This window comes from Oncorhynchus mykiss, chromosome 11, assembly GCF_013265735.2.
Source record: "Oncorhynchus mykiss isolate Arlee chromosome 11, USDA_OmykA_1.1, whole genome shotgun sequence".
NCBI lineage: Eukaryota > Metazoa > Chordata > Actinopteri > Salmoniformes > Salmonidae > Oncorhynchus > Oncorhynchus mykiss.
In genome coordinates this window covers 62,954,853-62,972,596 of record NC_048575.1, presented here as the reverse complement: position 1 = coordinate 62,972,596, position 17,744 = coordinate 62,954,853, and the positions used below count along the sequence as shown (strand labels likewise).

Below are 17,744 nucleotides of genomic sequence, written 5' to 3'. Positions count from 1 at the left end.
ATCTGGTTTCCGAGCTGGTCATGGGTGTATCTCAGCCACTCTCAAGGTCCTAAACCATATCATAACCGCCATCGATAAAAGACAGTACTGTGCAGCCTATGGGGGTGCCACTCCACTCTATGCCACTCTATGGGGGTGCCGCAGGGTTCAATTCTCAGGCCGACTCTTTTGTGTATATATATCAATGAAGTCGCTCTTGCTCCTGGTGATTCTCTGATCCACCTCTACGCAGACAACACCATTCTGTATACTTTTGGCCCTTCTTTGGACACTGTTAATAAACCTCCAGACGAGCTTCAATGCCATACAACTCTCCTTCCGTGGCCTCCAACTGCTCTTAAATGCTAGTAATACTAAATGCATGCTTTTTATCCGATTGGTGCCTGAACCCGCCCGCCCGACTAGCATCACTACCCTGGACGGTTCTGACTGAGAATATGTGGACAACTACACATACCTAGGTGTCTGGGTAGACTGAACTCTCCTTCCAGACTCACATTAAGCGTCTCCAATCCAAAATTGAATGTAGAATCGGCTTCCTATTTCGCAACAAAGCCTCTTTCACTCATGCTGCTAAACATACCCTCGTAATACTGACTGTCCTACCAATCCTTGACTTCGGCGATGTCATTTACAAAATAGCCTCCAACACTCTACTCAGCAAATTAGATGTTGTCTATCACAGTGCCATCCGTTTTGTCACCAAAGCTACATATACTACCCACCACTGCGACCTGTATGCTCTAGTCTGCTGGCTCTCGCTTCATATTCGTCGCCAAACCCACTGGCTCCAGGTCATCTATAAGTCTTTGCTAGGTAAAGTCCCGCCTTATTTCAGCTCACTGGTCACCATAGCAACATCCACCCATAGCACACGCTCCAGCAGGTTTATTTCACTGGTCATCCCCAAAGCCAACTTCTTTGGCGGCCTTTCCTTCCAGTTCTCTGTTGCCAATGACTGGAACGAATTGCAAAAATCACTGAAGCTGGAGACTCATCTCCCTCCCTAACTTTAAGCATCAGCTGTCAGAGCAGCTTACCGATCACTGCACCTGTACACAGCCCATCTGGAAATAGCCTATCCAACTACCTCATCCCCCAAATGTATTTATTTTTGCTCTTTTTGCACCCCAGTATCTCTACTTGCACATCATCTGCACATCTATCACTCCAGGGTTAATGCTAAATTGTAATTATTTCGCCGCTATGGCTTATTTATTGCTTTACCTCCCTGATCTTACTACATTTGCACACACACAGATTTTTCTATTGTGTTATTGACTGTACATTTGTTTAACTCTGTTTTTGTCGCACTGCTTTGCTTTATCTTGGCCACGTCGCAGTTGTAAATGAGAACTTGTTCTCAGCTGGCCTACCTGGTTAAATAAAGGTGAAATAAAAAAATAATGCAGATGGAAGAGAGAGAGCCACTTCAGTCTTTTGAGGTGTGCCCAGAGAGCAAGCCTATGGAGGGGTTGCCCAGAGAGCGAGCCTATGGAGGGGTTGCCCAGAGAGCGAGCCTATGGAGGGGTTGCCCAGAGAGCGAGCCTATGGAGGGGTTGCCCAGAGAGCGAGCCTATGGAGGGGTTGCCCAGAGAGCGAGCCTATGGAGGGGTTGCCCAGAGAGCGAGCCTATGGAGGGGCTGCCCAGGAGAGCGAGCCTATGGAGGGGCTGCCCAGGAGAGCGAGCCTATGGAGGGGCTGCCCAGAGAGCGAGCCTATGGAGGGGCTGCCCAGAGAGCGAGCCTATGGAGGGGCTGCCCAGAGAGCGAGCCTATGGAGGGGCTGCCCAGAGAGCCCTTTCTGTGTTTGCAAGCTTTGCCGCATGAGGGTGGCAGAACAGAACGCCCGCAAAAACCGCCTCTATTTACATGTTGCTTATTTCACTCTACTTTTGGATTATAATTGAATGAATGTATGAATGTCCTGCTTAATATATTGTTTGTCATCATTGCAAATCAATTACATTATACTTAAACACAAACTTCAACCATCAAAATTGCTATTTGGCTAGCTTTTGCTACAGCTTATAATAATGAGTGTTAGCATTCTAGCTAACAACTGCTGCATACAAAATATAATCTTAGCGACTGTTCAAGCTAGAATCAAAACATTATTGTAAGCGTATGAGAACCCAAAAAACGTATTAAGTTTAAAGTAATAAAAACGTAAATCTAAATGTTGAATGGCCGCAAATGGTGATGGCTTTCTTACTGCCGCCAAGAGTGACGTCAGTGTGTCGTGTACTGGAAAAGGGGTCTATAGAGAGGCTATTGAGGTGTACCCATAGAGATGGGGTTGACCTGACACACAAAGCACATTTAGCAAACGCAGTCATGTCCTAATAAAAGGCCCCATTTAAATGAAGTCCTTAGAGGACGTTTACTGTTCACATCAGTCAATCTCTGCAGCAGTGATGGCTGGAGGCACTTTAAATCAGGATGGGTTCATAGTAATGGAATGGTGTCAATCACATCAAACATGTTTCATACCATTCCATCACTCAATTCCAGCCATTATTATGAGGTGTGTTGTTGTCTTTGGACTGGTCTAACCAACTAGGTTGTGTGTGTGTGTGTGCGTACACTTGCGTTTCAGGGCAAGAAGCTGGGACAGACCATACCCTCTCTGGGCTTCCATAATCTACTGAGTGTCAATGAGACCCACACCAGGTAGACGTAACACATATATTACACACACACACAGACCTCCACGGCCTTACACTGCATGCAAATACACAATGATGTGATGTTTCCTGGGTGTTGTAGGTATCGTGGTTGGCTGGTGAGGAGAGTGTGCTGTGTGCTGTTGGTCAGAGGCTGCAGGGTCTACCCTAGTCCTGCTACTGACAGAGTGGAGCGAGTCTCCCAAAGCAACAGGTGTGTGTGTTGTATTGTTGCATGCAAAGGTACAGTTAACGCTTCGAACACACCGACGGCGTCATTGCATTTTGGTACACCAGAAGTACATTCATTTCCAAGGAAACGCTGAGTTTGCTGTGCAGCATTGTGCTGCAGAGGCAGTTGCAGTGCTTTCGGTGTGGTGCAGATGTTGGATTTATTGAACGTATGTGTTAAACTATGTGTAGACGGCTTGACAGAAATGGTAGCAGAAGGTGAATGTTAAACTATGTGTAGACGGCTTGACAGAAATGGTAGCAGAAGGTGAATGTTAAACTTTTGTTGCACACATATCCAGATGATGCTGCATACTATTTTGCGCATTGACGCTGTCGGTGTGTTCGAAGCGTAAATGTTTAACTTGCAAGCTCTACCCAACAGTACAGTTATCACTAAAAAAATAGTATAGCAAAAATGGATCGCTCCTACAGACATATAACAAATGGATCGCTATGTATCAAAACTCTCTCTCTCTGGAAAAAAACAAGACCACATTAATTGAAAACCACTGGGACCAGCAGATACTTACATGCCAGTTTTAGGTACACCACCCCATTCACGAAAATGGTTTGCTCCTACGTACAGTGAGTCAATGTTAGAATAGGCAAAACGAGTGGCTTAAGCGACTTTGACCGTGGTATGATCGTCGGTGCCAGGCGTGCCAGATCCAGTAACTCAAACGAATGCCCTCCTTGGCCTTCCTTCATTTACTAAGAAGGGTGCGACAAAGAAAAAACATCCAGTCAGCGGCAGTCCTGTGGGCCAAAACAGCTTGATGGGAGGTCAAAGGAGAATAGCAAAAATCAGACAAGCTAACAGGTGGGCCACAAACGGATAAATAACGGTGCAGTACAACATTTGTGGGCAGAACGGCATCTCGTAATGCATAACATGTCGATCCTCGTCACGGATGGTCTATTGCAGCAGACGACCACATCGGGTTACACTCCTATCAGCTAAAAACTAGACGAATCGGTTCTAGTAGGCACACGATCACCAACACTGGACAATTGAGAGGAAAAACATTGCCTAGTCCGACGAATCTTGGTTTCTGTTGCGTCATGCTGGATGACAGTCACGATTTGGCGTAAGACGCATTAGTCCATGGCCCCATCCTGGTTCGTACAGGCTGGTAGTGTACTTGTGTGGGGAATGTTTTCATGGCACACGATAGGTCCCTTGATACCAATTGAGCGACGAACATTTCCGACACCTTGTAGAATCCTTGTCCTGAATAATTCAGGTTGTTCTGGAGGCAGAGGGGGTCCGACCCAGTACTAGATGGGTGTACCTTATAAACTGTCCGGTGAGTGTATAAATGTGAACGGGAGTAATAGTGGCCAATAGCAGGATAAAATGGATAGATAATGGCAATCAATGAACAGCATCATAGTGGAAATAATAAATAGAATCATTAAGGATTTTAGCAGGAGTGTAGGTGTGAGGGTGAGTAGTAGTTGTTAGCCTTTTAACAGTCTTATGGTCAGGGGATAAAAACTGTTAAGAGTCTGTCGTTCTGAGCTTTGATGCACCAGTACCATCTGCCGGACGGGAGCATGGCGAACAGTCCATGTCTCGGGTGGCTGGAGTCTTTAGCCATTTTCTGGCCTTTCTCAGACACCCCCTTGTATGTACGTCCTTGATGGCTGGGAGCTCACCCCAAGTGGATATGTGTGTACGAGTGCGTGCATACGCGTTTGTGCACATGTTAAGTAAAATGGCTGTTTTGTCCTGTTGCCTATCCCAACGTGTGTGTGTGTGTTTCAGGGTTCAGAAGGCTCTCTCCTCACCAGACATAGCACCAACAGGGGGAGACACCTGGGGTTCACTCACCCACCTTACCCCCTACATCCCCCTCATCAACACCTGCATCTCTCCACAGCTTCTACGGTGGGTCTGTCTGTCCGGCAGTGGATGCGTCCCAAAAGGCCCATAGAGCCTTATCAAAAGTAGAGAATAGGGTGCCATTTGGGATTAACTCTGTCTGTTCCATAAATCTTGGAATTTGTTTTTGGAATACCATTGTCATTGAAATCCTGTCTTGGAGTTAATTTGACCTGTCTTCTGAATTTCACTGGCTTTCAGATTCTGTAGATGGTGGATATAATGTAGTCCTGGATGGAATTGAAAATTCTCTTTTCAATTTCATCCCCAGTAGATATACTCGGTCATTGGAATTCTATTGTGGTTGTCTTTAAAAATCTGTCTACTTCTCTCCACCCACGCTCTCTCCCCCCACAACTTCCATCTAATTTCCAGCCAGTGTCATCTGACCCTCTTTATCTCCTCTCTCTTTCTACCCCTCCCCCTCCGGGTAAATCCATTTGAATTAATTTACTTTTTCATAGCATCCCTTTTGATTTCAACAAAACTTTCCATGTTTGTCCATTGTAGAAGTGCTCTAAAGGTGACTTTTTGGACATTCAGGCTATAAATGTCTTCATCACTGGAAAATCTAAAAGTTTGATATAATTTAAAAGCTTACAAACAGGGTTGTCAAACTACAAAGAACTGATTAAAGTGATTAAATTCAAATGGGTTTACCCCGTGCTTTCTCCATATCAGTGTCATCTTTCCCTCACAAACACTATCTTTAGAATTAGAGCACTCCTGAGAGCTCTGTAAAGCACTTTGTGACAACTGCTGAGGTTGAAAGGGGTTTATAAAATAAATTAAGAATTCATTGATTGAGCTCACATACAGCTATATTTTTATGGTTTGTCTCTCTCTAGGCTGAGTGTTGCTGAAGGGGTTTGTTTCTCTCCAGGCTGGGTGTTGCTGAAGGTGTTTTTCTCTCTCCAGGCTGGGTGTTGCTGAAGGTGTTTTTCTCTCTCCAGGCTGGTAGGCTGAGTGTTGCTGAAGGGGTTTCTCTCTCTCTCCAGGCTGGTAGGCTGAGTGTTGCTGAAGGGGTTTCTCTCTCTCTCCAGGCTGGTAGGCTGAGTGTTGCTGAAGGGGTTTCTCTCTCTCTCCAGGCTGGTAGGCTGAGTGTTGCTGAAGGGGTTTCTCTCTCTCCAGGCTGGTAGGCTGAGTGTTGCTGAAGGGGTTTTTCTCTCTCTCCAGGCTGGTAGGCTGAGTGTTGCTGAAGGGGTTTCTCTCTCTCTCCAGGCTGGTCGGCTGGGTGTTGCTGAAGGGGTTTCTCTCTCTCTCCAGGCTGGTCGGCTGGGTGTTGCTGAAGGGGTTTTTCTCTCTCTCCAGGCTGGGTGTTGCTGAAGGTGTTTGTCTCTCTCCAGGCTGGTAGGCTGAGTGTTGCTGAAGGGGTTTCTCTCTCTCTCCAGGCTGGTAGGCTGAGTGTTGCTGAAGGGGTTTCTCTCTCTCCAGGCTGGTAGGCTGAGTGTTGCTGAAGGGGTTTCTCTCTCTCCAGGCTGGTAGGCTGAGTGTTGCTGAAGGGGTTTTTCTCTCTCTCCAGGCTGGTAGGCTGAGTGTTGCTGAAGGGGTTTCTCTCTCTCCAGGCTAGTAGGCTGAGTGTTGCTGAAGGGGTTTCTCTCTCTCTCCAGGCTGGTCGGCTGGGTGTTGCTGAAGGGGTTTTTCTCTCTCTCCAGGCTGGGTGTTGCTGAAGGGGTTTCTCTCTCTCTAGGCTGGGTGTTGCTGAAGGTGTTTGTCTCTCTCCAGGCTGGTAGGCGGAGTGTTGCTGAAGGGGTTTCTCTCTCTCCAGGCTGGTAGGCTGAGTGTTGCTGAAGGGGTTTCTCTCTCTCCAGGCTGGTAGGCTGAGTGTTGCTGAAGGGGTTTTTCTCTCTCCAGGCTGGTAGGCTGAGTGTTGCTGAAGGGGTTTCTCTCTCTCCAGGCTGGTAGGCTGAGTGTTGCTGAAGGGGTTTCTCTCTCTCTCCAGGCTGGTAGGCTGAGTGTTGCTGAAGGGGTTTTTCTCTCTCTCCAGGCTGGTAGGCTGAGTGTTGCTGAAGGGGTTTCTCTCTCTCCAGGCTGGTAGGCTGAGTGTTGCTGAAGGGGTTTCTCACTCTCTCCAGGCTGGTCGGCTGGGTGTTGCTGAAGGGGTTTTTCTCTCTCTCCAGGCTGGGTGTTGCTGAAGGGGTTTCTCTCTCTCTAGGCTGGGTGTTGCTGAAGGTGTTTGTCTCTCTCCAGGCTGGTAGGCTAAGTGTTGCTGAAGGGGTTTTTCTCTCTCTCTAGGCTGGGTGTTGCTGAAGGCGTTTGTCTCTCTCTAGGCTGGGTGTTGCTGAAGGTGTTTGTCTCTCTCCAGGCTGGTAGGCTGAGTGTTGCTGAAGGGGTTTCTCTCTCTCTCCAGGCTGGTAGGCTGAGTGTTGCTGAAGGGGTTTCTCTCTCTCCAGGCTGGTAGGCTGAGTGTTGCTGAAGGGGTTTCTCACTCTCTCCAGGCTGGTCGGCTGGGTGTTGCTGAAGGGGTTTTTCTCTCTCTCCAGGCTGGGTGTTGCTGAAGGGGTTTCTCTCTCTCTAGGCTGGGTGTTGCTGAAGGTGTTTGTCTCTCTCCAGGCTGGTAGGCTGAGTGTTGCTGAAGGTGTTTGTCTCTCTCCAGGCTGGTAGGCTGAGTGTTGCTGAAGGGGTTTCTCTCTCTCCAGGCTGGTAGGCTGAGTGTTGCTGAAGGGGTTTCTCTCTCTCTCCAGGCTGGTAGGCTGAGTGTTGCTGAAGGGGTTTTTCTCTCTCTCCAGGCTGGGTGTTGCTGAAGGCGTTTGTCTCTCTCTAGGCTGGGTGTTGCTGAAGGTGTTTGTCTCTCTCTAGGCTGGTAGGCTGAGTGTTGCTGAAGGGGTTTCTCTCTCTCTCCAGGCTGGTAGGCTGAGTGTTGCTGAAGGGGTTTCTCTCTCTCCAGGCTGGTAGGCTGAGTGTTGCTGAAGGGGTTTCTCACTCTCTCCAGGCTGGTAGGCTGAGTGTTGCTGAAGGGGTTTCTCTCTCTCCAGGCTGGTAGGCTGAGTGTTGCTGAAGGGGTTTCTCACTCTCTCCAGGCTGGTCGGCTGGGTGTTGCTGAAGGGGTTTTTCTCTCTCTCCAGGCTGGGTGTTGCTGAAGGGGTTTCTCTCTCTCTAGGCTGGGTGTTGCTGAAGGTGTTTGTCTCTCTCCAGGCTGGTAGGCTGAGTGTTGCTGAAGGTGTTTGTCTCTCTCCAGGCTGGTAGGCTGAGTGTTGCTGAAGGGGTTTCTCTCTCTCCAGGCTGGTAGGCTGAGTGTTGCTGAAGGTTTTTTTTTTCTCTCTCCAGGCTGGGTGTTGCTGAAGGCGTTTGTCTCTCTCTAGGCTGAGTGTTGCTGAAGGGGTTTCTCACTCTCTCCAGGCTGGTAGGCTGAGTGTTGCTGAAGGGGTTTCTCTCTCTCCAGGCTGGTAGGCTGAGTGTTGCTGAAGGGGTTTCTCACTCTCTCCAGGCTGGTCGGCTGGGTGTTGCTGAAGGGGTTTTTCTCTCTCTCCAGGCTGGGTGTTGCTGAAGGGGTTTCTCTCTCTCTAGGCTGGGTGTTGCTGAAGGTGTTTGTCTCTCTCCAGGCTGGTAGGCTGAGTGTTGCTGAAGGGGTTTCTCTCTCTCCAGGCTGGTAGGCTGAGTGTTGCTGAAGGGGTTTCTCTCTCTCTCCAGGCTGGTAGGCTGAGTGTTGCTGAAGGGGTTTTTCTCTCTCTCCAGGCTGGGTGTTGCTGAAGGCGTTTGTCTCTCTCTAGGCTGGGTGTTGCTGAAGGTGTTTGTCTCTCTCTAGGCTGGTAGGCTGAGTGTTGCTGAAGGGGTTTCTCTCTCTCTCCAGGCTGGTAGGCTGAGTGTTGCTGAAGGGGTTTCTCTCTCTCCAGGCTGGTAGGCTGAGTGTTGCTGAAGGGGTTTCTCACTCTCTCCAGGCTGGTAGGCTGAGTGTTGCTGAAGGGGTTTCTCTCTCTCCAGGCTGGTAGGCTGAGTGTTGCTGAAGGGGTTTCTCACTCTCTCCAGGCTGGTCGGCTGGGTGTTGCTGAAGGGGTTTTTCTCTCTCTCCAGGCTGGGTGTTGCTGAAGGGGTTTCTCTCTCTCTAGGCTGGGTGTTGCTGAAGGTGTTTGTCTCTCTCCAGGCTGGTAGGCTGAGTGTTGCTGAAGGGGTTTTTCTCTCTCTCCAGGCTGGGTGTTGCTGAAGGCGTTTGTCTCTCTCTAGGCTGTGTGTTGCTGAAGGGGTTTCTCACTCTCTCCAGGCTGGTAGGCTGAGTGTTGCTGAAGGGGTTTCTCTCTCTCCAGGCTGGTAGGCTGAGTGTTGCTGAAGGGGTTTCTCACTCTCTCCAGGCTGATCGGCTGGGTGTTGCTGAAGGGGTTTTTCTCTCTCACTCACTCCAGGCTGGTCGGCTGGGTGTTGCTGAAGGTGTTTGGGTCAGTGTTCTGCAGTGTTCAGGTCAACCTGAACCACATGGCTCCCCTGCACAGAGCCTCAAAGCAGGTACTCACTCACACACGCACACACTGTCATACAGACATTTTCATATGTACCCCATAGGTATGAGGGTCTTTCTTTGCCTGGTTACCCAAACTCCTTGCTCCGGCCAAATGCTACGCCCATGGACGTCAGAGGCCGGATCTGAGTACCTCCGACTATTTCTAGAACTCAAAGACATTTGAACCTTTCTTAGTAGTCCTAGAAACTGATGCATTGGGCCAGAGCCAGAACGCACATGGGTAAAACTGCGTTTTGAAAATTCGTAATTGCTGTTGATACTCTGATTAGAGATGATCCAATCACTGATGACTTTATTTTGAACAACACCCCTTATTTTGACGTCACCACAAACGACTTCAACGATGGCAGTCTGACTGAAGTATGTAGTTGAACATAGAGCAGCGGAATAATTCAGTTTGAGTCGTCAGGCAAGGTCGTTCTAGGGCTCTAATTAAATCAATAGTGATGGGGCTCCCGAGTGGCGCAGCGGTCTAAGGCACATCTGTCACTACAGACCCTGGTTCGAATCCAGGCTGTATCACAACCGGCCGTGATTGGGAGTCCCATAGGGTGGCGCACAATTGGCCCAGCGTCGTCCGGGTTTGGACCAGTGTAGTCCGTCATTGTAAATAAGTATTTGTTCTTAACTGACATGGCTAGTTAAATAAAGGTTAAAGTAAATATAAACAATTTATTAAATGACGCTATAACCATAGTAAAATACATGTTTTGAAGCTAATTTACTGCAATTCTACATATTTTAACAAGACTCATGACATATTTTATGTGTACCTATAGGCTATTTAAGGATATTTTACCCCTCAAATAAAGGTTGCATCCCCCTAGGAAATTTTGGCGAACGCACACAGACATTTTGATCGAAGTGTAAGAAGATATGTAGGTGTGTGTGTGTGTGTGTAGAAGGTCGATTGGAGGAATGAATGTGTGTAATGCGTTTTGTTTTTCAGGGTGCGTCACTGGTGTATGTGTGTGTGCCTCAGAGTATCGTGGACTATGCTCTCATCCCACTGGTTCTCTTCTGTCACAACCTGAGAGTGCCATACACACTCTGTCACCTACAGACACACAACAACTGGTTTAGGTATGAGCGTGCGCAGACACACACAGACAGTCAGTGATTGACAAAAAGACAACCTGGTATGGCAGTTTGGCTGCTCTACTCTTCCTGTAACCTGACTGGTATAACCTGTTCCTATAGGTCAGTCCTGCAGAGACTTGGCGTTGTCCTCCTCCCACCAGATCCAATCACAGAACAGGAAGCAGAGACCGACAACCTCTACTCATCAGTCATGACCTCCGTAAGTCTGTCTCCATCAACAAGTGGATTCGAGAGACCTTCGTACTTCAGGGGAAGGGGAGAAATGGAATTTGGGTAAAACACACACACGTGCGCCATCTTTATTGCACTCCTTGGCATGCTGATGACAGAACTTCAACCCGAACCCAGCCTGGCTCCATCTCAAGCTCCGTCCCCCACTGTCAGCCTCATTTCCATCCCACACTCCAGCTCCATCCCCCACTATCAGACCCATCTCCATTCCACACTCCAGCTCCATCCCCCACTGTCAGCCCCATCTCCATCCACCACTCCGGCTCCATCCCCCACTGTAAGCCCCATCTCCGGCTCCATCCCCCACTGTCAGCCCCATCTCCGGCTCCATCCCCTACTGTCAGCCCCATTTCCATCCCACACTCCAGCTCCATCCCCCACTGTCAGCACCATCTCCATCCACCACTCCGGCTCCATCCCCCACTGTCAGCACCATCTCCATCCACCACTCCGGCTCCATCCCCCACTGTCAGCCCCATCTCCATCCACCACTCCGGCTCCATCCCCCACTGTCAGCACCATCTCCATCCACCACTCCGGCTCCATCCCCCACTGTCAGCACCATCTCCATCCACCACTCCGGCTCCATCCCCCACTGTCAGCACCATCTCCATCCACCACTTCGGCTCCATCCCCCACTGTCAGCACCATCTCCATCCACCACTCCGGCTCCAACCCCCACTGTCAGCCCCATCTCCATCCACCACTCCGGCTCCATCCCCCACTGTCAGCACCATCTCCATCCACCACTCCGGCTCCATCCCCCACTGTCAGCACCATCTCCATCCACCACTCCGGCTCCATCCCCCACTGTCAGCCCCATCTCCATCCACCACTCCGGCTCCATCCCCCACTGTCAGCCCCATCTCCACCCCCCACTGTCAGCCCCATCTCCGGCTCCACCCCCCACTGTCAGCCCCATCTCCGGCTCCACCCCCCACTGTCAGCCCCATCTCCGGCTCCACACCCCACTGTCAGCCCCATCTCCGGCTCCACACCCCACTGTCAGCCCCATCTCCGGCTCCACACCCCACTGTCAGCCCCATCTCCGGCTCCACACCCCACTGTCAGCCCCATCTCCATCCCACACTCTGGCTCCATCCCCCACTGTCAGCCCCGGCTCCATCCCACACTCTGGCTCCATCCCCCACTGTCAGCCCCGGCTCCATCCCACTCCAGCTCTGGTTCTATTCCCATTAACAGCAAGTCTGAATCTCACTAGAGAATCTGTGGCATCTGTGTTGGCTGGAGAGGAGAGAGGAGGAGGAAGTAAGGGAAAAAGGGAGGGAGGCAGTTGTGTGTGTGTGTGTATTTCTATTGGCTGTGCATCATTGTTAATAGACCTGCTAGTTTATTGAGTTCATTTCACAGGGCTGCTCTTCTGCTGGTCAATAGTAATTTAATTCACTCTGTATGAGAAGCAAAAACACAACTTGAGGCTCTGGCGGCATCTAGCTACTGCAGCTCATCCTATAGTATCACTGGTCCGTCCTGCTGTGTGTGTGTGTATGTGCGCGCACACACACACACACGTTTGTATATATACTAGAGGTCGACCTATTATGATTTTTCAACGCCGATACCGATTATTGGAGGACCAAAAAAGCAGATACCGATCAATCGGCCGTTTTATTTTTTGTTGTTGTAATAATGACATTTACAGCGATACTGAATGAACACTTATTTTAACTTAATATAATACATCAATAAAAATCTATTTAGCCTCAAATAAATAATAAAACATGTTCAATTTTGTTTAAATAATGCAAAAACAAAGTGTTGGAGAAGTAAAAGTGCAATATGTGCCATGTAAAAAAGCTAACGTTTGAGTTCCTTGCTCAGAACATGAGAACATATGTGTTAGAGGAATTCTAAATTCCTATATGTTTTGTAGCCAAAACCAAATTAACACTCTCTCTATTTCGTGATAAGTTGGAAGTTTATCATTTATGCATGAAATAGATCGAGACCAGTCTTAAAAGTCAGGTAGCAGCGTTTAATTCAAGAGAGTACTGGGTACATACACATTTTACCACAGGTTATAAACTGAAAATGACGTCATCGTTTCCTAAATGTTCTATCTATTCATGACACCGGTAGAGAGGCCCTATAGTTCTCGAGCCTTCCCTCCTCTCCTAAAGCCAAGGTCAGTCACTGTAAATCAGCATTCTAGACAGTCTGGAGATAGTCCGTCCGTGCCATCTGGAGATAGTTCATTCATTTGTACAAAGGAACAGACCGTCATTGTTACTAAACTCCTGACTATATATTATATACAATTGGGAATGGGAGCAAGAGAGAATTCATATATGTACAGTACATAATAGCATTTGGACTAGTCAGTCCTGATTGAAATGTATACATAATTAGTCATCATTGATAAAAATTCCCTTAACAATATGAAAGCTGGTGATTCCTTTTAACATGAGACTTCAATATTCCAAGGTAAGAGGTTTTAGGTTGTAGTTAATATAGTAGTTATTGGACTATTTCTCTCCATACCATTTGTATTTCATATACCTTTGACTATTGGATGTTCTTATAGACACTATAGTATTGCCAGTGTAACAGTATAGCTTCCGTCCCTCTCCTCGCCCCTACCTGGGCTCGAACCACAACAGCCACACTTCAAGCAGCGTTACCCATCGTTCCACAAAAGCCGCGGCCCTTGCAGATCAAGGGGAATATCTACTCCAAGTCTCAGAGCGAGTGATGTTTGAAACGCTATTAGCGCACACCCCGCTAACTAGCTAGCCATTTCACATCGGTTACACCAGCCATTAGGCTGATAGGCTTGGAGTCATAAACAGCGCTGTGCTTGCGAAGAGCTGCTGGCAAAACGCAAGAAAGTGCTGTTTGAATGAATGCTTACGAGCCTGCTGCTGCCTACCATCACTCAGTCAGACTGTTCTATCAAATCATAGACTTAATTATAATAACACACAGAAATGGCCTTAGTTTCCGGGTTCGACCATATTAATGACCTATCATCTCGAGAACAAAACGTTTATTTCAGTGAAATACGGAACCGTTCGGTATTTTATCTAACGGGTGGCATCCCTAAGTCTAAATATTCTTGTTACATTGCACAACCTTCAATGTTATGTCATAATTACGTATAAATCTGGCAAATTAGTTCGCAATGAGTTAGTTCGCAATGAGTTAGTTCGCAGTTCGCAAACTGTTGCATATACCCTGACTCTGCGTGCAAATACTTATTTTCCACCATAATTTGCAAATAAATTCATAAAAAATCCTACAATGTGATTTTCTGGATTTTTTTTCTCATTTTGTCTGTCATAGTTGAAGTGTACCTATGATGAAAATGACAGGCCTCTCTCATCTTTTTAATGGGGAGAACTTGCACAATTGGTGGCTGACTAAATACTTTTTTGCCCTACTGTATATATATCTTTTTTTTTATAAAAATAAAGAAAATCGGCGCCCAAAAATACAGATTTTCGATTGTTATGAAAACTTGAAATCGGCCCTAATTAATCGTCTGACCTTTAATATATACACACACAGTTGAAGTCGGAAGTTTACATACACTTAGATTGGAGTCATTAAAACTTGTTTTTCAACCACTCCACAAATTTCTTGTTAACAAACTATAGTTTTGGCAAGTCGGCTAGGACATCTACTTTGTGCATGATGCAAGTAATTTTTCCAACAATTCTTAACAGACAAGTTATTTCACTTATAATTCAATGTATCATAATTGCAGTGGGTCAGAAGTTTACATACACTAAGTTGACTGTGCCTTTAAACAGCTTAGAAAATACCAGAAAATGATGTCATGGTTTAGAAGCTTCTGATAGGCTAATTAACATCATTTGAATAAATTGGAGGTGTACCTGTGGATGTATTTCAAGGCCTACCTTCAAACTCAGTGCCTCTTCGCTTGACATCATGGGAAAATCAAAAGAAATCAGCCAAGACCTCAGAAAAAATTGTAGACCTCCACAAGTCTGGTCCTTGGGAGCAATTTCCAAATGCCTGAAGGTACCACGTTCATCTGTACAAACAATAGTACGCAAGTATAAACACCATGGGACTACCCAGCCGTCATACCGCTCAGGAAGGAGACACATTCTATCCCCTAGAGATGAACGTACTTTGGTGCAAAAAGTGCAAATCAATACCAAAACAACAGCAAAGGACCGTGTGAAGATGCTGGAGGAAACAGGTACAAAAGTATCTATATCCACGGTAAAACGAGTCCTATATCGACATAACCTGAAAGGCTGCTCAGCAAGGAAGAAGCCACTGCTCCAAAACCGCCATAAAAAAGCCAGACTACAGTTTGCAACTGCACATGGGGAGAAAGATCGTACTTTTTGGAGAAATGTCCTCTGGTCTGATGAAACAAAAAAATAACTTTTTGGCCATAATGACCATCGCTATGTTTGGAGGAAAAAGGGGGATGCTTGCAAGCCGAAGAACACCATCCCAACCGTGAACCACGGGGTGGTAGCATCATGTTGTGGTGCTTTGCTGCAAGTGGGACTGGTGCACTTCACAACATAGATGGCATCATGAGGTAGGAAAATTATGTGGATATATTGAAGCAACATCTCAAGACATCAGTCAGGAAGTTAAAGCTTGGTCGCAAAAGGTTCTTCCAAATGGACATTGACCCCAAGCATACTTCCAAAGTTGTGGGAAAATGGCTTAAGGACAACAAAGTCAAGGTATTGGAGTGGCCATCACAAAGCCCTGACCTCAATCATAGAGAGAATTTGTGGGCTGAACTGAAAAAGCGCGTTCGAGCAAGGAGGCCTAAAAACCTGACTCGGTTACACCAGCTCTGTCTGGAGGAATGAGCCAAAATTCATCCAACTTATTGTGGGAAGCTTGTGGGAGGCTACCAGAAACGTTTGACCCAATTTAAAGGCAATACACTCAATTAGCATTTGGTAGCATGTGAACTTCTGACGCACTGGGAATGTGATGAAAGAAATAATAGCTGAAACAAATCATTCTCTCTCCTATTATTCTGACATTTCACATTCTTAAAATCAAGTTGTGATCCTAACTGACCTAAGACAGGGAATTTTTTCTAGGATTAAATGTCATAAATTGTGTAAGTAAACTAACGACTTCAACTGTGTATGTATGTACATATATCTCACACATTCATAATCCACTTGTCTGTCCTGCTATATACCTCTTTCTCTGTTCATCATCCCCTCTTTCCTTATCATCCTTGCCTTTTCAACCTCTCAGTAGGGACAGATGCTTTGGACTGGAGGCATCGACTACTCTTAGCTCTTGTCACGTTCTGACCTTTATTTCCTTTGATTTGTCATTATTTAGTATGGTCAGGGCGTGAGTTGGGGTGGGCAGTCTGTTTGTTTTTCTATGATTTGGGTATTTCTATGTTTCGGTCTAGTATGGTTCTCAATCAGAGGCAGGTGTCATTAGTTGTCTCTGATTGAGAATCATACTTAGGTAGCCTGGGTTTCACTGTGTGTTTGTGGGTGATTGTTCCTGTCTCTGTGTTTGCACCAGATAGGACTGTTTAGGTTTTCGCACATTTATTGTTTTGTTAGTTTATTCATGTATAGTTCCTTTATTAAAGAACATGAATAACCACCACGCTGCATTTTGGTCCGCCTCTCCTTCACCACAAGAAAACCGTTACAGCTCTCCTATTTCTCTATCCTCTCTTCTCCTTCTCTGGTCCCCCACCCCTCTTATTGGAGGTTGTCATTACGTTATGGTGGGTCATTAATCAGATTATTGCATTCCAAAACATGTTTTTCTCCAACTGCTCCCCACCCCCTCTCTCTCTTTGTGTGTAGTTGGTTGGTGAGTTGCTGTGTGAAGGCCAGGTACTGAGTGTGTGTGTGTCAGGAGAGAGTTGGCGAGGAGGGCAATGGTTGGCACGCATCAGACTGGCTGTGAGGGAGGGAGTGGTGCCTGACGTCCACCTGGTTCCAGTGGGCATCTCCTATGACTGTGTTCCCAACACCAGCACACCGGTACAGTATACACAACAATAGGAACACCTACCTAATACCTAACAGCTTCAATTTGTTGGGGTATGGACTCTACAGGGTGTCGAACGCATTCCACAGGGAGGCTGGCCCATGTTGACCCACAGGAAACTGTTGAGCATGATAAACCCAGCAGCGGTGCAGTTCTTGACACGCTCAAACCAGTGTGCCTGGCACCTACTAACATACCCTGTTCAAAGGCCCTTCAATCTTTTGTCTTGCCCATTCACCCTCTGAATGGCACACATACACAGTCCATGTCTCAATTGTCTCTAGGCTTAAAAATCCTTCTTTAACCTGTTTCCTCTCCTTCATCTACAATGATTGAAGTGGATTTAACAGGTGACCTGGATTCACCTGGTCAGTCTGTAATGGAAAGAGCAGGGGTTACTAATGTTTTGTACACTCAGTGTATAGCCTACATGTAACTGCCAAAATAAAGGAAGCACCAACATAAAGTGTGTTAATAAGGCATTGGGCACCACAAGCCAGAACAACTTCAATGCACCTTGGTACAGTGCCTTTCGGAAAGTATTCTGACCCCTTGACTTTTTCCACATTTTGTTATGTTACATTAAAACAATTATTATCGTCAATCGGCACACAATACCCCATAATGACAAAGCAAAAACAGATTTTTAGAAATTGTTGCTAATTTATGAAAAATAAAAAACTGATATCATATTTACATAACTACTCGAACCCTTTACTCAGTACTTTGTTGAAGCACCTTTGACAGTGATTACAGCCTAGAGTCTTCTTGGGTATGACTCTACAAACCTGGCACAACATTATTTGGGGAGTTTCTCCCAGTCTTCTCTGCAGACCCTCAAGCTCGGTCAGGCTGGATGGGAAGCTTTGCTGCACAGCTATTTTCAGGTCTCCAGAAATGTTTGATCGGGTTCAAGTCCGGGCTCTGGCTTTGTCACTCAAGGACATTGAGACTTGTCCCGAAGCCACTTCTGCGTTGGCTGTGTGCTTAGGGTCGTTGTCCTGTTGAAAGGTGAACACCTGTGCCCCAGTCTGAGGTCCTAACCTGCTCCAGATTGCTTTTCATCAAGGATCTCTCTGTGCTTTTCTCCGTTCATCTTTGCCTCGATCCTGACTAGTCTACTGGTCCCTGACACTGAAAAACATCCCCACAGCATGATGCTGCCACCCATGCTTCACCGT

At 47.0% G+C, this 17,744-nt stretch overlaps 1 protein-coding gene across 9 annotated transcripts in view; it reads left to right on the top strand.

Moving 5' to 3' along the window:
- gpat2 (glycerol-3-phosphate acyltransferase 2, mitochondrial) overlaps positions 1–17,744 on the top strand; it is a 51,164-nt gene that overhangs the window by 13,841 nt on the left and 19,579 nt on the right. For 7 of the 9 annotated variants that reach the window (XM_036936098.1, XM_036936097.1, XM_036936096.1 and 4 more), the window contains 7 exons: positions 2,599–2,672; positions 2,769–2,879; positions 4,668–4,790; positions 9,122–9,221; positions 10,187–10,320; positions 10,438–10,537; positions 16,377–16,556. In XM_036936098.1, coding sequence (XP_036791993.1) covers positions 2,599–2,672; positions 2,769–2,879; positions 4,668–4,790; positions 9,122–9,221; positions 10,187–10,320; positions 10,438–10,537; positions 16,377–16,556 — 822 coding nt within the window. The remainder of the gene's footprint in view (positions 1–2,598; positions 2,673–2,768; positions 2,880–4,667; positions 4,791–9,121; positions 9,222–10,186; positions 10,321–10,437; positions 10,538–16,376; positions 16,557–17,744) is intronic. The other 2 variants (XM_036936100.1, XM_036936101.1) reach the window with 2 other exon arrangements.